Here is a 19,134-nt window from a genome sequence, read left to right on the forward strand (position 1 = left end):
CATAGCTGTCAAGGGTCAAATGCTCCTAAGAGTGAGAAAAAAATTCTAAGGTGTTTTGGTATGCATGACCCCCCCTCCCCCCCCCCCGGAAAAAAATGATTACTATATCGTCTGTGTTGGGTTCTGGGGTGTTATCTACAACATTTTCAATCCTTTTTTTACCATAAGTTTTATTAAATTTGAATGAGATAACGGGATATGTCTGGGCCCATATAGCATCATGTTTGCTTTCATATACGCTGCACCACCATATTTCTTCGAGTTTTGACGCTTTTTTGGAGGCTAGCTATTAGTACTAGCAGACGACTTGATGTTTACATAGACACTTAAAGTAACGAATGTTATGTGTAAGTCTATTGTATACTAATACCGGTTTCGTTGGCTAACCTTAGGTCACACACAACTTATACACGAACCAATGTTTTAATCGATTTATCCATACAACAATATCATTTATTTTCTTGAATTTTGTTATAATTGAAAAGCGTGAGAAATGAAATAGTCAGCGTGAGACAGTGATTTCATTGCCTAAGTCGTGAGACTTACGACGAAACCGTGAGACTTGACAGGTATGTTTAATTAAGGATTGGTCGTATTTTTCCTTGCGTTTATGTTGTAAAAACAAAGTAGGGTATTCGATCAAAGTACAAGAAGCGCGCTAGCTGACATATTTACAAAAAATGTTCCAACTGACTAAAATCATAATGGATTGACGAATTGTCAACGCAAAATCAGACACTGAGATAGTAAGTTTCGTAAAAGTGACAGTGGGTGGTTCTTTAAACATCTGCATAAGTTGAAATGTTTGTAAGAATCAACGGTAAGCGTGTATCTGGCTAGTAGCATCTTCTTAAAGTATCATCTGTTAGAATGAACGTACGATGCAATTTTTCTTTGCGTATACCAAACATACAACATGTTAGAATCAACGGTAATCGAATCATGGCGACCGACGTTTAACATTCCTACACTTTGTTAAACGCAACGGTACGTGTTTGCCGTGGCTACTTGCGTTTACATTTCCTACCATTTGTTAGGGTCGACTTCCAGTGTTTGAGGCCCAGGTTTGACGGCGCACATGGCGCCTGAAGGACATTTGCAGTTCAGGTAGGATACGAAGGCGGGTTCGATGGAGTGAGAGGGAAGTCCGTATATCTTGGAACATACTGCGTTCATAGGACATAGCTGGAGTGGATACTCCTGAAGAGAAAAAATAAACATATGGCATTGGAGTCATCTCATCAACCAGTGGATCATACAATCGATTTTTCGATCATTTATAATATGTGGCGTTGGGGTAGTTTTACCAAAACAGCGAGTCGTACGATCGTCTTTAGATACATTCATAACATTTTGCGTAAGATCGGTTGTATCATCCGGCGGATCGTACGATCGTTTTTTCGATACATTTATAATATGTGGCGTTGGGGTAGTTTTACCAAAACAGCGAGTCGTACGATCGTTTTTTGATACATTTATAACATTTTGCGTAAGATTTGTTGTATCATCCAGCGGATCGTACGATCGCTTTTTCGATACATTTATATTATGTGACGTTGGGGTAGTTTTACCAAAACAGCGAGTCGTACGATCGTTTTTCGATACATTTATAACATTTTGCGTAGGATTTGTTGTATCATCCAGCGGATCGTACGATCGTTTTTAGATACATTTATAATATGTGGCGTTGGGGTAGTTTTACCAAAACAGCGAGTCGTACCATCGTTTTTCGATACATTTATAACATTTTGCGTAAGATTTGTTGTATCATCCAGCGGATCGTACGATCGTTTTTAGATACATTTATAATATGTGGCGTTGGGTTTATTTTATCATCCATTGGATGGTAGGATCGCACTTACGATACATGTACAATAGGTGGCGTCGTGGTGATTTCTTCAACCAACGAATCGTTCGATCGCGTTTTCAATACATTTTATCATATGTGTCGTCGGGTTGATTAAATCAACAAGCTGATCGAACGATCGCCTTTTCGATAGATTTAAAATATGTGTCATTGAGGGTGATCTCGTCATACAGGTAATCGTAAGATCGCTTTTTCGTTACATTTATAATATGTGGCGTTTGGGTAATTTACCAAACAGCGAGTCTTACGGTTGTTTAGATACATTTATAACATGTTGCGTAAGTGTTACGATATCAACCAGCTGATCGTTCGATCGCTTTTTTTCGATACATTTATTATATGTGGCGTTTTCATCATCCGGCGGATCGTACGACTGTTTTTGAGATACATTTATAAAATGTGGCGTTTGGGTGATTTCATCAACCAGCGGATCGTACGACCGCCTTTTCGATACATTTATAATATAAAGCGTTGTGCGATTATATCGACCAGCGGATCGTACGATCGCTTTTTCGATACATTTATATTATGTGGTGTTGGGTTGATTTTTTTTCAACCAGCTTTTTGTGCGATCGTTGTTTCGATACATTTATAATATGTGGCCTTGGGGGATTGCATCAAATAGCGGATCGTACGATCGCGTTTATTATACATTTAATCTTGGTTGCTATGATATATAATTTGAAACAAATCGTGTGATAGGAAGAAATTAAGCATGTTCTTGTGTGTTGTTTTTTTAATTTGCAAGATGAAATCTAAATTGAAATATGCTGGCACTCCCTTTGTTTTAATCATGTTTAAGATCGCACGATGTTTGTCGTATGTAACATGCCAATGTTTTGAACATATCAAACAGCTGAATTAAAACTCAGACACTAGAGCATTCAATCACGAACACGCTCAATTTAATGTTTCATTGTTTTAAAATTTAAGCGTCCCTCTCAGGTCAAAATCAAACTTTTTCGCGCAAAGGGCTGAAATTTAATTTCAATAATATGACGTTACGGTCTCATACAATTTGGCAGACTTTTCTGAAAAGCTACAATTAACCGTCATTTTATTTCATTTTTAGAACTGTAATAATAAGAAAAAAATGTTTACTTCAGCGTTAGATCGCAATGCGAATCCCCTCATGAACATTAAAACTTAATATTTCACTCGGAGCTGCGCCACTATTTTGTCATACTACAGTTTTTTGTGTTCACTCGATTTAATGAAGCTCGATCTAACACTTAAACAAACAATACTCCTTTATATTTTGGTAATGGCACAGCGATCCATAGTTAAAAGTCCTAGTGAAACACTGACCTATTTGAAACTGAACAATGACATTCATTTAAATCTGAGCGCAACTTAAATTTCAAATTACTTTTAAAACTAATGCTACGTTTACACTATGTTCCCGGTGGCCACGGCAGCCCCGTTTTAGACAACCGTGGAGAAAACGGGATAAACGTGAAACATCGGGGGGGAACGGGATATGCAATCGTGACAGACCGTTATTGCCGTGCATGCCGGGCTAGAATTTTAAACTGTCAAAAAATTTGCCACGGCAGCCACGGTGTGGATGAGAAACGTAATAGGTCGTAGTAACACGGGGTAAACGCAATGACAAGTGAAAGTACGTGACAGTACGTATTAGGCCGTTACACAACTTATAAATCGTCCGTAGGGGGCGGGAATAATATGTAATCCCCGGCATCTGAAGTTCCTTTCTAGTTTTGTCACGTTGTGCTTCGTTTTGTCAAGGTTTTCACGGCAAGCTAGGGTGGACGATAGCCGTTTCGTTACGTTTCATTTGCGGTGAAAACACAAAATCTTCTTCATCTTGGGAATTCATGTTTACTTGTCGAAGTATTCTGATACAATGATTGCTGTTGCCTGGGGGATTTTCTTTATACCGTGGACACAAACGTAATCCAAAGCTCTGCGGTGTTCGCGTTCGATGCATAGGAGGCCTTGACAAAACGTGGAAAACGAATCAGACCTGGATGAAGACGTGAACAACCTGAGGGATCCTATCAGAACGTATCGGACCGGGATGCAACGTACATGCATCCCTGGTAGACCGCGCCCGGACCTTAGTGCGCCTTGGACGAACCACTTTTTCGCCCCTACGGCTTGTCACGGTTACCTTGATAAAACGTGAGGAAACTTAGCACAACCTAACAAAACTTGTTTATGGAGACAAAAATGGCCGAAATCCCACGGCGCAATACGTTTCGGGCAAACGGGGCTGCCGTGGCCACCGGGAACATAGTGTAAACGTAGCATAACTAACTAAAATGATACTGTTTTTTACTTTCAAATAAATCTTAAATCCTTTAATAGAAACATTCCTCACGATCAGTTGAAATTTCTTGCGTGATATAGATTTCCCCAAGAGTAAAGGTGTCTAGATTTTAATGACTTTAATCTTTATTCGGTATGATAAAGGAGTTTTACACGCTATCGTTAAACCCTCCCTTGGGTGATATATTTCTGAAGGAAGGTGTCATATTACTCAATTACATTAATGAGACTGTTGGACGAAACATAAATACATCACAGTTCACAGAAAAAAATGTGTATCAGGGTTATCTGAGACTGTACGCTTGAATTATGTTTGTTTTGAATGATATTTCAGAATCTTGTCCGATCAGAATATTGACCAGTTTCTTATAATTGTGTTGAGGATGACAGCATTCGGTAGAGTAATTATTAATTGCCTTTTTAGCCAGATCGATACTATCAATGAAATTTATTGCTAGACATTCATCATTTTATTATAATCGCATGAATTATGTTTGTTTTAAATGGAATTTCAGAATCTTGTCCGATCAGAATATTGACCAGTTTCTTATAATTGAGTTGAGGATGACAGCATTCGGTAGAGTAATTATTAATTGCCCATTTAGCCAGATCGATACTATCAATGAAATATGTTGCTAAACATTTAACATTTTATTTTAATCGCAAGAATTATTTATGTTTAGAATGGAATTGCAGAATCTTATCCGATCGGAATATTGACCAGTTTCTTAAAATTGTGTTGAGGCTGACAGCATTCGGTAGAGTAATTATTAATTGCCCTTTTAGCCAGATCGATACTATCAATGAAATTTATTGAACAGAACAGAACAGAACAGAAAATTTATTTTGACTTAAGCATATAAACAGCTCATCGTCACATTACACAACATACACAATACGCCTAAACATGCAAATAAATAGATGAATAAATGCATGAATCATTATTCAATTTCTATATATAGTTATAGAGACAAAAACAACAACAAAAAACAACAACAACAGCTTTCATCGCGCCTATAGATACCTGTGAGAGTGTTCACTCTCTACTCTCCATAGAGGAACGTTTAGGCAAATGTTAGGCAAAGGTACTTAAAAAGAATACAGTGGTTTGATCACGGTGCTAAATAGTTATAAGTGCAAAGATAACAGTACAAATACAACTAATCTTAAGACATATACAAAACACATGGAATAACATCCAGTACAAGGATATAAATATTTCTAGAAAAAGCATATATGTATTCAAACATAATCATTTCTTTCTTTGAAAGCTTTTAAACAATACATAGCTAGTTTAACTAGAAGAGATTTATCATCTGTTTGCAGTAGAGTAATAAATTTTTCCATACTAGGATGTCTTGAATAGTAATTTGGCAAATACCTTCTACGAATATCAGCATATAGTGGACATCTTAAAACGAAATGGTACTCGTCTTCTATATCGTTAAGGTTGCAATAGGTACATTTTCTATCATGTCTTGCAATACCATTATGTCGGCCCATTTCAATAGTTAACCTATGGGAAGATAGCCGTAATTGTGCAAGCACTTCTCTGTATTTGATATTGTCTAATAAAGAAATATAATAAGAAACTTGGTAATTACATTTAAATTCTTTATATATATTTAATGAACTACAGCCATCCATACCCACTCTCCATTCTGAAATATAATTATCTCGTAATCTATTTCTAAGCAGAGGTACAAATGCAGACATATTCACTGATTCGGGGAATAACCAGACTTCATTAAAACCTGAGCGTTGTAATACATCTCGAACATTCGAGGCCCAATTTATGACAACAGGATTTAGTTCTACTTCACTCACTTCCTTTAAAATGATAGTTCTTAAAATACAATTCTTAGATTTGCATGTAAACAATTTAACAAAGTATTTAATGCATCGCATGTATATTTCAATATACAATGGGAACCGGCCCAGCTCGCTATATAGCGAAAGAGTATTTGTCGACCTTTTCACTTTGAGGATCCATTTACAAAACCTTTTTTTGCACTCTTTCCAAACATTCATGCTTACCAAATCCCCATACTTCAGATCCATAATTAAGTATAGACATAACATATGCATCAAACAGATTAAAAAGAATATGGACAGGGGCGAGTGTATCTTTTATAACCGCAAATAAACTATTCATAGACCTTATAGCTTTGCCAGCTAAAGTTTTAGCTGTTTGAGCAAATGAGCCACCAGATGAAAAAACAACACCAAGATAATTGAAGGAATTAACGATTTCTACAACAACACCTTTATATTTCAATTCAACATTTTGTGACAATCTACCGCCTTTTCTAAATACAACAATTTTAGTTTTTCAACATTTACAGTGAGATTCCAGCGATCACAGTATGTTTGTAAGTTATCTAATGACGTCTGACGGCCTTCTTTCGACTCTGACATTAACACAGCATCGTCTTCAAACAACAACAGAACGATATTCATTTCAGAGAGATCCCGGCAAAAGTTCCTTGTTGCATATGTAACTCTATATCATTTAAAAACAGAGAGAAACAAATCGGGAAGTTATTTCCCCTTGAAATAATCCGACATTACTATCACAGAAATAAGACAATGTCCCAACATGTTTAATACAAAGCTTCACTTCCTCGTACATTGAGCGTAAGAGGGCCAGTAATTTACCATCGACGCCTGATTCAATTAGTTTATACCATAGCCTGCTCCTACTTATACTGTCATACGCCTTTTTAAAGTCCACAAAACAACAATACAACTTCTTTTTAGAGTTTAACTGTCTTTGGATCAATGATTGTAATATAAATATGGGATCTACTGAACTACAATTGTTCTTAAAACCAAATTGTGCATCCGTGAGAACATCGTACTCCATCGCCCATTTCTTAAGCCTCTCATTTAATATACCGGTGAGCAACTTTGCAAAGCAACTGATCAGTGTAATTCCCCTGTAATTGTTAGGGTCCGAAATATCTCCTTTCTTATATATGGGAATAATAGCCCCGTTAGCCCATGACTGTGGAAACGTCCCCTTATAAAGGATAGTGTTGAAAAACAAATGCAATGGCTTTGAGCAAAACCGGAACACTGGTTTTAAAATATTCGTATAAAACATTATCTATGGAACATGCCTTATTATTACCAAGTTTACTAATTGCCTTTATAATTTCTTCTTCACTGATTAATCTATCAAGACAATCAAACGTAGGTGAACTACCATTATTGTTCCTATCAAAATCTGCTAAAAACTCAGAGCTGAAATCATCATCATGGCCCTGAGCACCAGACATCAACCCTTCGAAGTATACCTTAAAATCTTCATTTGGAATATCGTCACCCTTTTGACATGTAGCCTTTACCCTAAAAAATCTTCCAAAACTCCCTAGGTGATTTTCTACGCATGTCATTCATTTTTTACTACGCTCGGCGTGAGCGTATAATTTGGACTTTCTACACTGGTATTTATAATCTTTTTTGGCCTGTAAAACTCTCTCTCTCTCTCCCTTCGTTACCTGATGCCTTAATAAAATTTGTATTCTTTATATACTAATAACTTTTGTTTGCAACTCTCATTATACCAATCTTTTTTATTCTTATCACCATCAATGAAATAAGTACGGGCGGGCCTCTTTGACCTCTTAGAAAAATATTTATCACCCTTACTGCAAATATAATTTGTAAAAATAGACGTCAATGTATCAATATTGCAGGTCCCATTGATTTCTACGTTTAAATCCCGCTCGAGGCAATGTATATCAGTTGACAAATCATCAACAAGAACATTCTGGAAATTTGGATCTCATTTATAATAGGTATTTCTATATTTCGTCTTTGTGTGTATTAAAGTATTAATTTTCACTGCGAACTTCACGGGTGCATGATTTGAGAATACATTAAAATCGCCAACCTCAAAACTCGACAATGAATCAAAATTATCCAATGATGTAAGTAAATAATCCACTAATCTCTGACCGTTAAGTGTCATGCACGTGAACTTGCCGGGGTCATTGAACAGACGACCATTCACAATACGTATATTTGTAGCCTTACACAAATCAAGCAAAACGATTGGAGGTAAAATCACGTGATTGCCGAGGCGTGGGAAAATCTATCTCATCTACGTCATCGCTGTCAAGGCTACGATCAAACTCAATGTAATCCCTTTTATGACCTACTCTACTATTTGTATCACCTCTAATAAAAAGTTTACCAAATTGACTGAAATATGTAATATCTTGCTCTAACTGCATAAATATATCAATATCATAAATGGCATGTACCGGGCTTGCTTCCGGGCTTATATAAGTAGCACAAATGTAAATATTTGACTTGAGATTAAAAAACAACTTATCGAACTTTAGCCATACTATGCAATCAATAGTATTTCTAACAACAGATACCCCCTTTCTTATATTATATTTGATATAAATGATGAAACAACCACTCGGACGTTTTGCCCTGCGGTTTTAAAATCTCCTAAATAAATGAATTGGTTTACTATAATTTCTTAATTCAATATTTGATCTAGAATTTGTCCATGTTTCGCTTAAGCATATAACATCATACTTAGAAATAAAATCAACAAACTCTGGTGATGATCGTTTTTCAGCACTTAGACCTTCAATCTTCCATGACAAGAATTTGAGAACACTCTCACTGTCTCCCTAGTCACTCTCCTTATATAGTTGTTTGTCTATGAAGAGCTTGTCCACTCGAATGAACGCATCTTTGCCTTTATTCCGGGCATCAATCATGATCGGGATGAGCTTCCGGCGTTTCTCCATTACCTCCCGGGGATACTGTTCGGAGATCCCAAAGTTCGTTGCCTTTAACTGTTTAGCAGCCTGCCGAACACGCTCGCGATCGGGATACAGCACGAATTTTGCGACTAGTGGGCGAACCTTGCCGTCCTTGCCCTGTGGGCACGGTGCAGCCCAATTTCGGCAGCGTTAGGGATCTTGAGTTTTTCGTCAATAAATGACAGTACTTTACGTTCGCAATTTTCCTCAGCGTCCTCCGGAATGTTATAAAACATTAAATTGTCCCTCATACTGCGGCATCGTAGATCTTGGATTTCATTCTTGAATTCTTGTTTTTCCTTAGTCTGCTGGCTCTCAACCGACTTCATTTTCTGTATGAGAGAATCAAGTTATTTTTGTTGTCGATCAATCTTCTCGATTGAGGAACTATCAAACTGGCGACTCTGTTCTATGTCTTTGACCTTTGACTCTATTTCGCTGATCCGTGACTCCATTGACTGAACTTTTACCGTAAGATTGTTAATTGATGATTGAATAGAGTCAAGCTGCACCAGTTTCTTATCCATAATATCAAACCGATTCATAATCCGTGTAAACATGTCGTTGTTTACCTGTGCACCTGGAGAAGTCTGAACAGGTGTTATTGGGGTCATAAGCGTGCCCCCCTGAGCCCCTGGGGCCCAACATGTGTATTGTCCACTATTCATGTCCATTGCTTGGGTAAAAGGACCCGGTGAGAACTGGGGGTTGCTTCCATACATTTGATTGTTCATTGTACCAAAGTCAAAACACTGACCGCTACTATGATCCTTTTCCCGCCTCTTACTAGGCGTCCGGAGGTGATTTTTATTTGGCGATGATTTCGCCCTGTTCCTCTTTGCTTTTCGGTTTGGCATTTAAACATCATTTACACCACTACATTTCCATTCATTTTAATCCAAAACAAACATAAAATCACGAATTTACACTTATAAATATCCAAATTTTCACTCTCTTCAATTTTTTTTGCCACCATTCCTCGCGCATGCACATTAACCAATCAATTTATTGCTAGACATTCATCATTTTATCATAATCGCATGAATTATGTTTGTTTGGAATAGAATTTCAGAATCTTGTCCGATCAGAATATTGACAACTTTCTGATAATTGTGCTGAAAATGCCATCATTCGGTAGAGTAATACTTAATTGTCTTTTTTTTCAGAATGATATAATTATGTTGCTAAATATTTTTTATCCATCATCGTGTGATTAATTAACGGTTTGTCGATGAATAAGCATCTGCATTATGAACGAGTAATAGTTATTATTCATTCCATCCCCCTTCCCCAAACGCACACTTTGAAGGTGATGCTGAAAAAAAATCCGTGTACTAAAACATTGCGCATGTAAATGCCGACCAATTGTAGCACCAGCTCCCTCTTTCTTGCCTTGCGCTCGGCACTCGGACTCAGAAGTGGTCAGAAGCGAGGAACGTGGTTTCCCGTGGCTTGGTAACTTTTAACTTATGCCACTTAGTGAATTAAAAAACAAACGCTTTAACAAAGTCGTGATTACACAAGTGCATTAAGAATTTTAAACGTCAGGGCCCAGTTTCACTAAGATATCTAGGTTATAAACCTTACGCTGCTTAAGAGGGCTCTGGTACACCCGTTAAGTTACCGTCAAAATCTATGCAAACAATGTCCCTACATTATGTTTTATTGAAACGCAGTTTTCTTCTAAAACGCGGTTTTTATAACGTGACACAGGCAAAGACAACATTATACTTTGACTGGACGTCACTCTCACTGAGGGTCGTATTCATTAAACGATACAATTATATTAATCTAAGGCGTAAAATCTGACCATTTTCATTTCACTATAAAATACATTGGGAACCAAATAACACCCTTAATAGAATCAGTAATGCTTCTATCATTCTAAATTTTCGATAAGGGGTTCCTGTATATTGGCATCCACAGGATACCTAATTGAATGAATTTACTTCATTTTAATATTTTGTAATTTGGACGAAAAATGTTTTATATATGTTATGTATAATTGCACTTAAAACTGTGTCACTGCGCACATGTCCGACCTAATATGACAAAATGATTAGCCTACGATAGTTAGATGAACCGTCCACAGGGTTTATAAATTTAATAAATCAAGTATAATTTCTCTGATTCCGACGTTTTTACGGTGAAATTATTCTCGCGTCAGTGATAGAAGCTCACTGGTCAAGTCCGATCTCAAGTGGACGACGGGGATCTCCGGGAAGAAATATTGTAATAATACTCTTGAGGAAACCCACATTGGATATGAAACCTGTCATCAAATACCATGCATTGTTCAAAGGCCACATCGTGGTCAAAGTGGCTGAAATTAGAAATCTTCATTATCACAGTTTTTTGGTTTCTCTTGCATTTACTCAAAAATAGAATAGTCCAGTACATTGACCAACTTTTCTTGGGAGTGTATTATGGTCTGCCCACCCCTATATGGCTGCATCATGGCTTGACTCCGCCACGTCCCACAGCGTGACTTAAACTTGATTTCAATGAAACAGTGGAAAATAATGAACAGCTTAAACAGCTGTATTATTAAGTCGTCATCCCAGTGAGTCCCGTTTCTTTTTCGCGGCAAGACCGAATAAGCTAACTTTTTCATTGTGTTATAATGTGTTTAAAAATATAGCTTATCAATCTGACAACACACGCATTAAAATCACTTTACCGATAAATGGTGGTATTGAAGTGAAATAAGTGATATTCTTATTTCATTGACTGTTTTTGTTGATACCAAACTAGTTTCACTTTTGGTTTCAAGAGTTTCGGCGGATTTGAAACAGTGATACCACAGATGCCTCATTTATCCAAATGGTGTATTGACACATGAGGTTGATCACTGTCCGCCACGTTTTTTTCAAAGAGGGCTAGTTTTTGGATAGAACATACCGACGAAACCGCCTCCGGAGAGGGTTTCGAAAGCATCGTTTTTTGTAAAACAAACGATAGAAGTGTTTTTCCTTTATATATATATATTTGAATCTGTTACAATAAGTCAACTGTTTCATCAATCTTGAATCACTCCTCAAACTTTAGTATCTTGCTATATTAATGTTTTTTAATTATTAAACCAGTATTTAAGATAAACTGGAAGTTGAGGAACTTTAACGTTTATACATATTTAAGATTATTTAATTTAGATCTTTACATATAACTGATCCATATGCCTCTGGTCTTCTAAAGGCAATCGATTAAGATCATTAGAAAATCGAGCTAATTATATATTAAAAAACAGATATCAGACGAAGTCATATTTTTTTAACAATATGAAAAAAAACGTAGTCGATAAGAACCGCCATGGCTATCATAGTTTTCTTAAATAAACAGAATGTGAGGACACTGCGTGGAAACAATTAGTCGGGGGTGAGTGGACTTTGACATGTAATCGGAATGTCCATCAGAACAGAGAAAAAAAATCATATATTATTCATAACAACAAGGATAAATTGAATAAATAGTACAACTAGTACATTGGCAATCTCGTCATGAACCCAATGTGGAAAAAGGTAAGAAGAACAATGGGTCTATCTCAAGATAGCACACTGGACTGATAACAGAAATGTTATCCATGATTTCCGCAATTGTTACACGACCGATTTAAATCAGAGAAATTCAAATAAGACTGAACTGCGACTTTTTATTTTCTATCTGCTATATATAGGGTTAATACTTAGTGTATTTAGTATGTTATACTTATAGGCGTGGACACGTTAATGACATTTATATATATATATAATAACTGAATCCTTTTCTTTGAACACATTGTCTTTAAAAAAGGTTTATTTTTTCTGTCTACATAAAACCGTTCAATATTAAACTGTTTTTTTTAAAAATATTTTCTGGTTTCTTTATGTTCATAGAGAATTTTGTTACACATTTTAGTCGCATACAACAACTGACCGTTATTGCTGGTAATAAGTCTAGTCTTATGCCATTAGAGGAATTATTTCTTGGAATAAAGAAAACAGGTAAATCGATTCTTCTCTTTCAAAGGATCTCTTTCAATAGCCATCTTTATAATATATCTTAATAGCGCATTACACGAATATTCGAGTGCCGTCTGAAATAATTAGTATTTAAGTTTAGCAAGTACGGCCTTTTATAATAAGTTTAAGTGTTGTGAATAATCCTTATAAATCAAATTGCATTTAATTGTCTGCTTCATGTTATGTAGCTGTCTTAAGAATTTTACAATTGAGGGCTTTTGCGATAAGAAGGCAATCAAAAAACTCGAGACATGAAGCTAATAACCATTACAAATACTCTTTAAGATCCTCTCAAGAATAATGTTATCAGCGTTTACAAGAAAACACTCACATAAGGCCAAATAAAAAATAGGTGCGTTTCAGGTAACGCTGACAAAAAAAATAGGGCAGGTAGGTCGGAATATTATTTTTTTTATTATTATTATTATTTTATTTTTTTTGATATATTGATTTCAGTAACTGTTGACTCAGAAAGTAACAACATGTTCCATGCTTCAAAGGAAACATTCTTTATTTGTCTGGTTAAATACTTTGACAATGATGGTTGGATTTCAACGTAGTTATGGTACACCACTCTGCTATTATTTAAGACTTTCCAGAAACGGTTTTACTTTTTTTATGCACCCTTTTGCTTTCAATAAACCTATAAAGAATGCTTACCTCCCTGTAACATAATTACATGAAGAGTGGGACAGCAAATTTACCATTTAAGCCATCAGCTAAGGAAACCTCAATGCTATCAAGAGGACCTGGGTGTTCAGGTTTGAAGAACAAGTAACATGCAGGTTTTATTGCCAAAATTGTACACTTAAGTCTGACATATCAATCCGAAAGTCAGTATCTGACACATTTGTATCTGACAAGAAAATATAGTTCAAGAATTGAAATATACCTGCCACACAAGCACAAACTACCCATAATTCTCCTTAGAGTTCGGACAATCTAAAAATTTGGACATCCATTATTATTTTCAAAAATAATTTAATTTAGGTACCTAATTTTCGGACACCCAAAGGATATCGATTGTAACTTTTACAGTTACTAAGTCTCACAGACAATGATCTTTACAATGCCTGGCTAGATTACCTAACCGTATACATTACTGTGATAAGTTAGTTAGTTACTACCCATCCTAAACGATTTGTTGCCTGTTGAAAAGGATGTGTGATACATTTAATGGAGGATTAAAGAAACAACAAGGGCAATCAAGAGATTAAGAAAACACAGACATGACATGTTTGTAAAACGATCCGCCAATAAACTTTGCAACGTGTACCACACTTTTAATATAGACTTTATGAAGCAATAATCGTACAGTAATACTCATTTTAACATCAATAGAACAATACAAATCAACACATTCATTGCTACAGGTAACTATTTAGTGTGATGAATAATAGTTAGAAAAGCAATACTTAAGTAACAATCGAGAACACCACTCAGAAACAATAATCCTGCATAGCAATATCCATGCTTTCCATGAGATCCTCGTGGGTATAACTGAGAGTTATGTGACGTCACACAATGTGACTGATTGATCTGAAGCCGATAAAGGGTGTTTATTCATTTCAATGCATGTATAAAATGGTGTTGAATGGGATTTTAATTAACTTGATAAAGGAGTTACACTTATAGGCGTAATAACCATTGATAACTACGGATAAATTAATAAGTGGTAAAATGCAGACATGAAGAAAAAAGGCAGGTTTACCATACATGTAGATAAAATGTAAAAATGGTTATTTTCTATGAATTCGGAGAGCGAAAAATTAATTATTTTAAGGTGTCCGAACTCTAAGGTGAAGTACGGTAAATACATTCAGAAATCCAACTCTAATATTGTCAACTTTACGTACATACATTTCGTAACAAATGCTTTTCGTACCCAAATCACATTTTTTTCAGGGAAAAATAGGTTAGGGTCGGCGGGAAAAAATAGGGTCGGTTGGGTAACCTGAAACAGACCTATTTTTTATTTGGCCTAATAATTAGTTTCTATCATATTAACTATGATTACAATCTGAATTGAACACATGTCAGGGACAAAGCCCTGAAATGGTATTTTACCTTTTTCTGGACTAGTTAGAAGTCACCTACATCGAGTAACCTGTAGAACTTGAACCTCTCTTATATATGTGACAGGTGCGTTTGCATGGAGTGTCAGTAATATTATTATATATTAATCCTAAAATGGACTAGACACCAGATGAAACAATGGCAAGAAAATAAAGAATAATGTCCAAAACGGGTATGAATTTGATACTGTTGTCTACAACGCATTGAATAATACTTACTTATGTATTACATCGCTACGATAAATGCATCTTTCGCAGCTCTTGCGTATTTTACTATTTGAAATTGACGGTTTTGTCTACCACGGAAATCCCAGTTAATTTAAAAATAGCGTCGGTATATGTATTTGTACTAATCACGTGACTTCAACATACTAAATTTACACATTATAAACTGGGAAACCATTACGCGCTAAAGCAGGTAAAATCAGATGAGTCAGCGACAAATATATACTCTTTTAATCATGTAAAATTATTAATTATCAGCTTTTTTCAGCGAGCTTTCTTGGCATGCGACCTCGCTGCGCTCACTCCATTTTCTGTAGATTGCCAAAATGAACTGTTACATTTCCTTTGTAGTAGCGCGAAATGTGACTCAAATGTATTAATCAGTAAATAGATTTCTTACTACTTAATAATCGTTACACTATGTTCATACGTAACCCAATGCCAACTTGAATGATCTATTTTGTCGACGATACAAGATCCAAATAAAACGTTACAACCGGTTAAAAATAGTGGAAAATATTGAATTAATTAATTTAACGGTGTTCACATATTAATGAGTTTGTGTATTATTTTAATGATGCTCGACTTATTTACATGGTTTTGCTAATGAAGCTCAAAGCATGAGATCATAAATTGCCCTGTTTTTTATTTCCCCTTAACAATACTAAGAGTTTGACGGACCCCCACCCAATACATATTTTAAAAGGAGTAATAACTAAAATGTTGTTACCTGGTATTTTTTTAGGACGGTTGAAGAAACTAGCAGAGTTAAGCAGGATTCTAGAAGGAGCGTAAAGTATTTGGTAACCATGGTTGCTACGTTGGTGAAGTTCTTTTTGTCCGGCAAATTCTGGAAAGTAAAATAAAAAAAGGGGAATGTATTACTGTAGTAGTTTCAATTGCATTGCACATAATCAGGTAACCGTATTGTATTTAAAACAAACAATGTTGTCAATGTTTGTTTAAAAACAACTGTGACTATTGTCAAACTATACACCTTATTTCGAGGCCTCTGTATCAACATATATATCATAAGTCAGATGGACCACGTCTCATGCGAAATCAGAAGCCAATGCAAATAGACGACCGCTAATCAATTATTTGGATATAAGTCGCGAATGCAACTCATGCTAACAAACACTGCACAAAGGTGAAAGCATCAATTTTGGCAAAATGGTATATTATACTAAACCTTAGGAATAATCCTATTCATAGGTACAATGTGCGGAGATCGGAAGGCACAAACATGTTTATACTGTGCAATAACAACAGAATCGCAAGAGAATAAGATCTTTACCATAAACATCGTATATGCTCGGGCCTGTGTGTTTGTGCGTTGCTCACAGACACCTTGTAATTGGAATCATTACGCATTAAGCTAAGGTTAATGTATTTATATTCTCAAAAGTAGGTGTACATGCTATGCCGAAAACGTCAACAAGACTTTATCCGGACTAAATTAGCGTCCAATTAAATTAAAATGACAAAATTGTCTCCTTTTGTTCATCTTTACGATTTGGCACAATTAAATTGACCTTTTTCTTTATTAAATTAGGTTTACTACAAGTCCTCTGTGACAAGTGAGAATGTTACCATTGGCTTCGGAGTTCCTGGAATGGCAATGATTACCAAAACATGGTTTAAAGGAACTCAATAGCGTTTATGGGGTCTGAAAATGACATTTTCATTCTGTGTGTTATATATGAAATAATGATTGAAACAATGGTTAGTTGCCTTTACCAGTTCCAATAAGAATTCTTGTTTCTAACAATCAAAAATATGACCGAGTTTGCCAGTGTTAATAATGCTATAGAAATTTGAATAAGTTGAGGCTGTTATTTGACATGTATTTGTTAAAATAACTATTTGCCAGTTAATGGTGTATGCATGTTCAATATAAACAATGAAATAACTATAAAGTGTTTGTTTATTATAGTGTCTACCCTCTTAGTTAAGGGCCAGCCCGTTGGGCTTATGAGACACCTACATTCGTGAACATCTTTACCCCGATTCCTATCCCAAATGCCAGGCGCCTGGCAGGAAGGCAATCGGTACCCCTCGATTTAACTAGCTGCTGAGTCGGCAACCGGCCATGTCAGAACAAGCCCCGTATGAGACTCGAACCTTCGACCTCCCGCTCCGTAGGCGGATGCCTTAACCACTAGGCCACGGAGACGGTTTACTATATTTAGATTTATTTAAAAAACAACAACACACAATTAAACTTGTCGTAAACTTTGTGAGGGAGTAACTTGAAAAGCTTGATTAGAAATTTGCAGTCATATTTTCAGATATTAATTATTTAAAAGCTTTCAATGTCAACTATTACAAAAACAGGCCTTTGTGTTATATTTGATATGGAACACAATGGAATAACATTTTGAGACGTGAGAATGTCCCTCTAATGGTGTTATGTGATACTAATCCATTTTTAATGTGCATCTACCAAACCGACACTATACCAGTATGTTTCTTCCTCATATGCATTATTTTAGCAAATATTTTTTTTCTCCATAAACAAAGTCCGGGTTTAATCTACTCAAAACATCCACATGATCTTCAACTCGTTCAAAATATGCTAAGCTCTTAAGTGACTCTTAGACACCTCTTAATACTAAGTGCATGAGAGTACAAAAGAAGCTTGGACTAGCGTGAATGCTCTGTTAAGTCATTAAAGCAGACGATCCGTTCAGGATCTAATCATTATTTTGTTATGTTCAAACACTAGTTCAGCATTACGTTTCTTGTTCAGACAGCTGAATAAAACTAAGGTTTTATCAAAGGGACTCAAAGCCGACTCAAACCCGACTTTAAAACTTGATACTGTTTTTATGCATGGACAGCTGTACTTGAGAACCCTTCTACAAACAGAGAAACGTTTGTCGAGCATCTGTGTGCTCATGTCTTCCATTTAAGCTATGATTGATTTTACAATGGCTGCCGATTAACCAGAAATAAGGCTATGATGTGCGATCGTTTGTTATGAACCATTTTAAGAATAAAAAACAAAACAAGGTGTCTTTGATAATAATGGGTGTCTGTGTGAAGAGCAACTCGTAACATCCATACATTTAGGGTGGTTGATGCAGACGTGCACGAGGTGTGTCAGATACTGTAGTAGACACTCCCTATTAAGAATATCTATTTCACAACTATCTAGAAAAGTATACCCAGGATAGAAAGGTAATTTTCAAAAACATTTGTGAATCAAATGTTTTCAAATCTTAGATAAGTTCAAGCCAATTGCAATACAATCTGACCTCGTTTTGTTTTTGGAAATCCCCTAAAAGGTGTTACGTCGGTCAGGCCTTTTGTTTAGTATGGTTTTGAGAAGAAACAAGACTAACACTAGAAACAAAAACTAGAAACACGCCAAGCACAATAAGGAAGGGTTTACAGTATTGCGTATTGATCCGAAAGGCTGTAACTAACTGGTGTAGTTTTTTTCTTCAGTTTTCACAAGACGCAAGCCCCATGAAATCAAAACCTGCAAAAGTCCATGATAAACCTTTGACTATAAACACCACTGGTTTAAATCATTTTAAGGACACGTTACTATGTAATAAATATCATTGAAATGACGCACTACTTGTTATGACGTAATGCCAGCAGAGAGTGGAATACGGCCGTATCGCGGATAAATGTATTTGGCGGAATGTTTTGCCAGAATATTTATTGTGCGTTAACAATAAATATTGATTGTGTTTTATTGCATATTTTGTTTGTTTCGCATCTTGTGCCTATAAACGGGTGACACTCTTATTCAAAATCAATACATACTCATTTATAACAAACATAAAGTTTGAGTGATACACCTTTTACTACTTACTAAATAATGCATTTATGGAAATGTTAATAACTGATAACAACATTGTAACCGTGTATTT

The 19,134-nt window shown here is 35.8% G+C and overlaps 1 protein-coding gene across 1 annotated transcript in view; it reads right to left on the reverse strand.

Annotated features, from left to right (window-relative positions):
- LOC128220731 (uncharacterized) overlaps positions 1 to 19,134 on the reverse strand; it is a 46,577-nt gene that overhangs the window by 2,994 nt on the left and 24,449 nt on the right. Inside the window, exons 2-3 of the mRNA XM_052929234.1 lie at positions 15,978 to 16,097; positions 1,028 to 1,200 (exon numbers count right to left, since the gene is read on the reverse strand). Of these exons, the coding sequence (XP_052785194.1) occupies positions 1,028 to 1,200; positions 15,978 to 16,058 (254 nt within the window). The 5' untranslated portion in view covers positions 16,059 to 16,097. The remainder of the gene's footprint in view (positions 1 to 1,027; positions 1,201 to 15,977; positions 16,098 to 19,134) is intronic.

Source organism: Mya arenaria, chromosome 15 (assembly GCF_026914265.1).
Source record: "Mya arenaria isolate MELC-2E11 chromosome 15, ASM2691426v1".
NCBI classification, from domain to species: Eukaryota; Metazoa; Mollusca; class Bivalvia; order Myida; family Myidae; genus Mya; species Mya arenaria.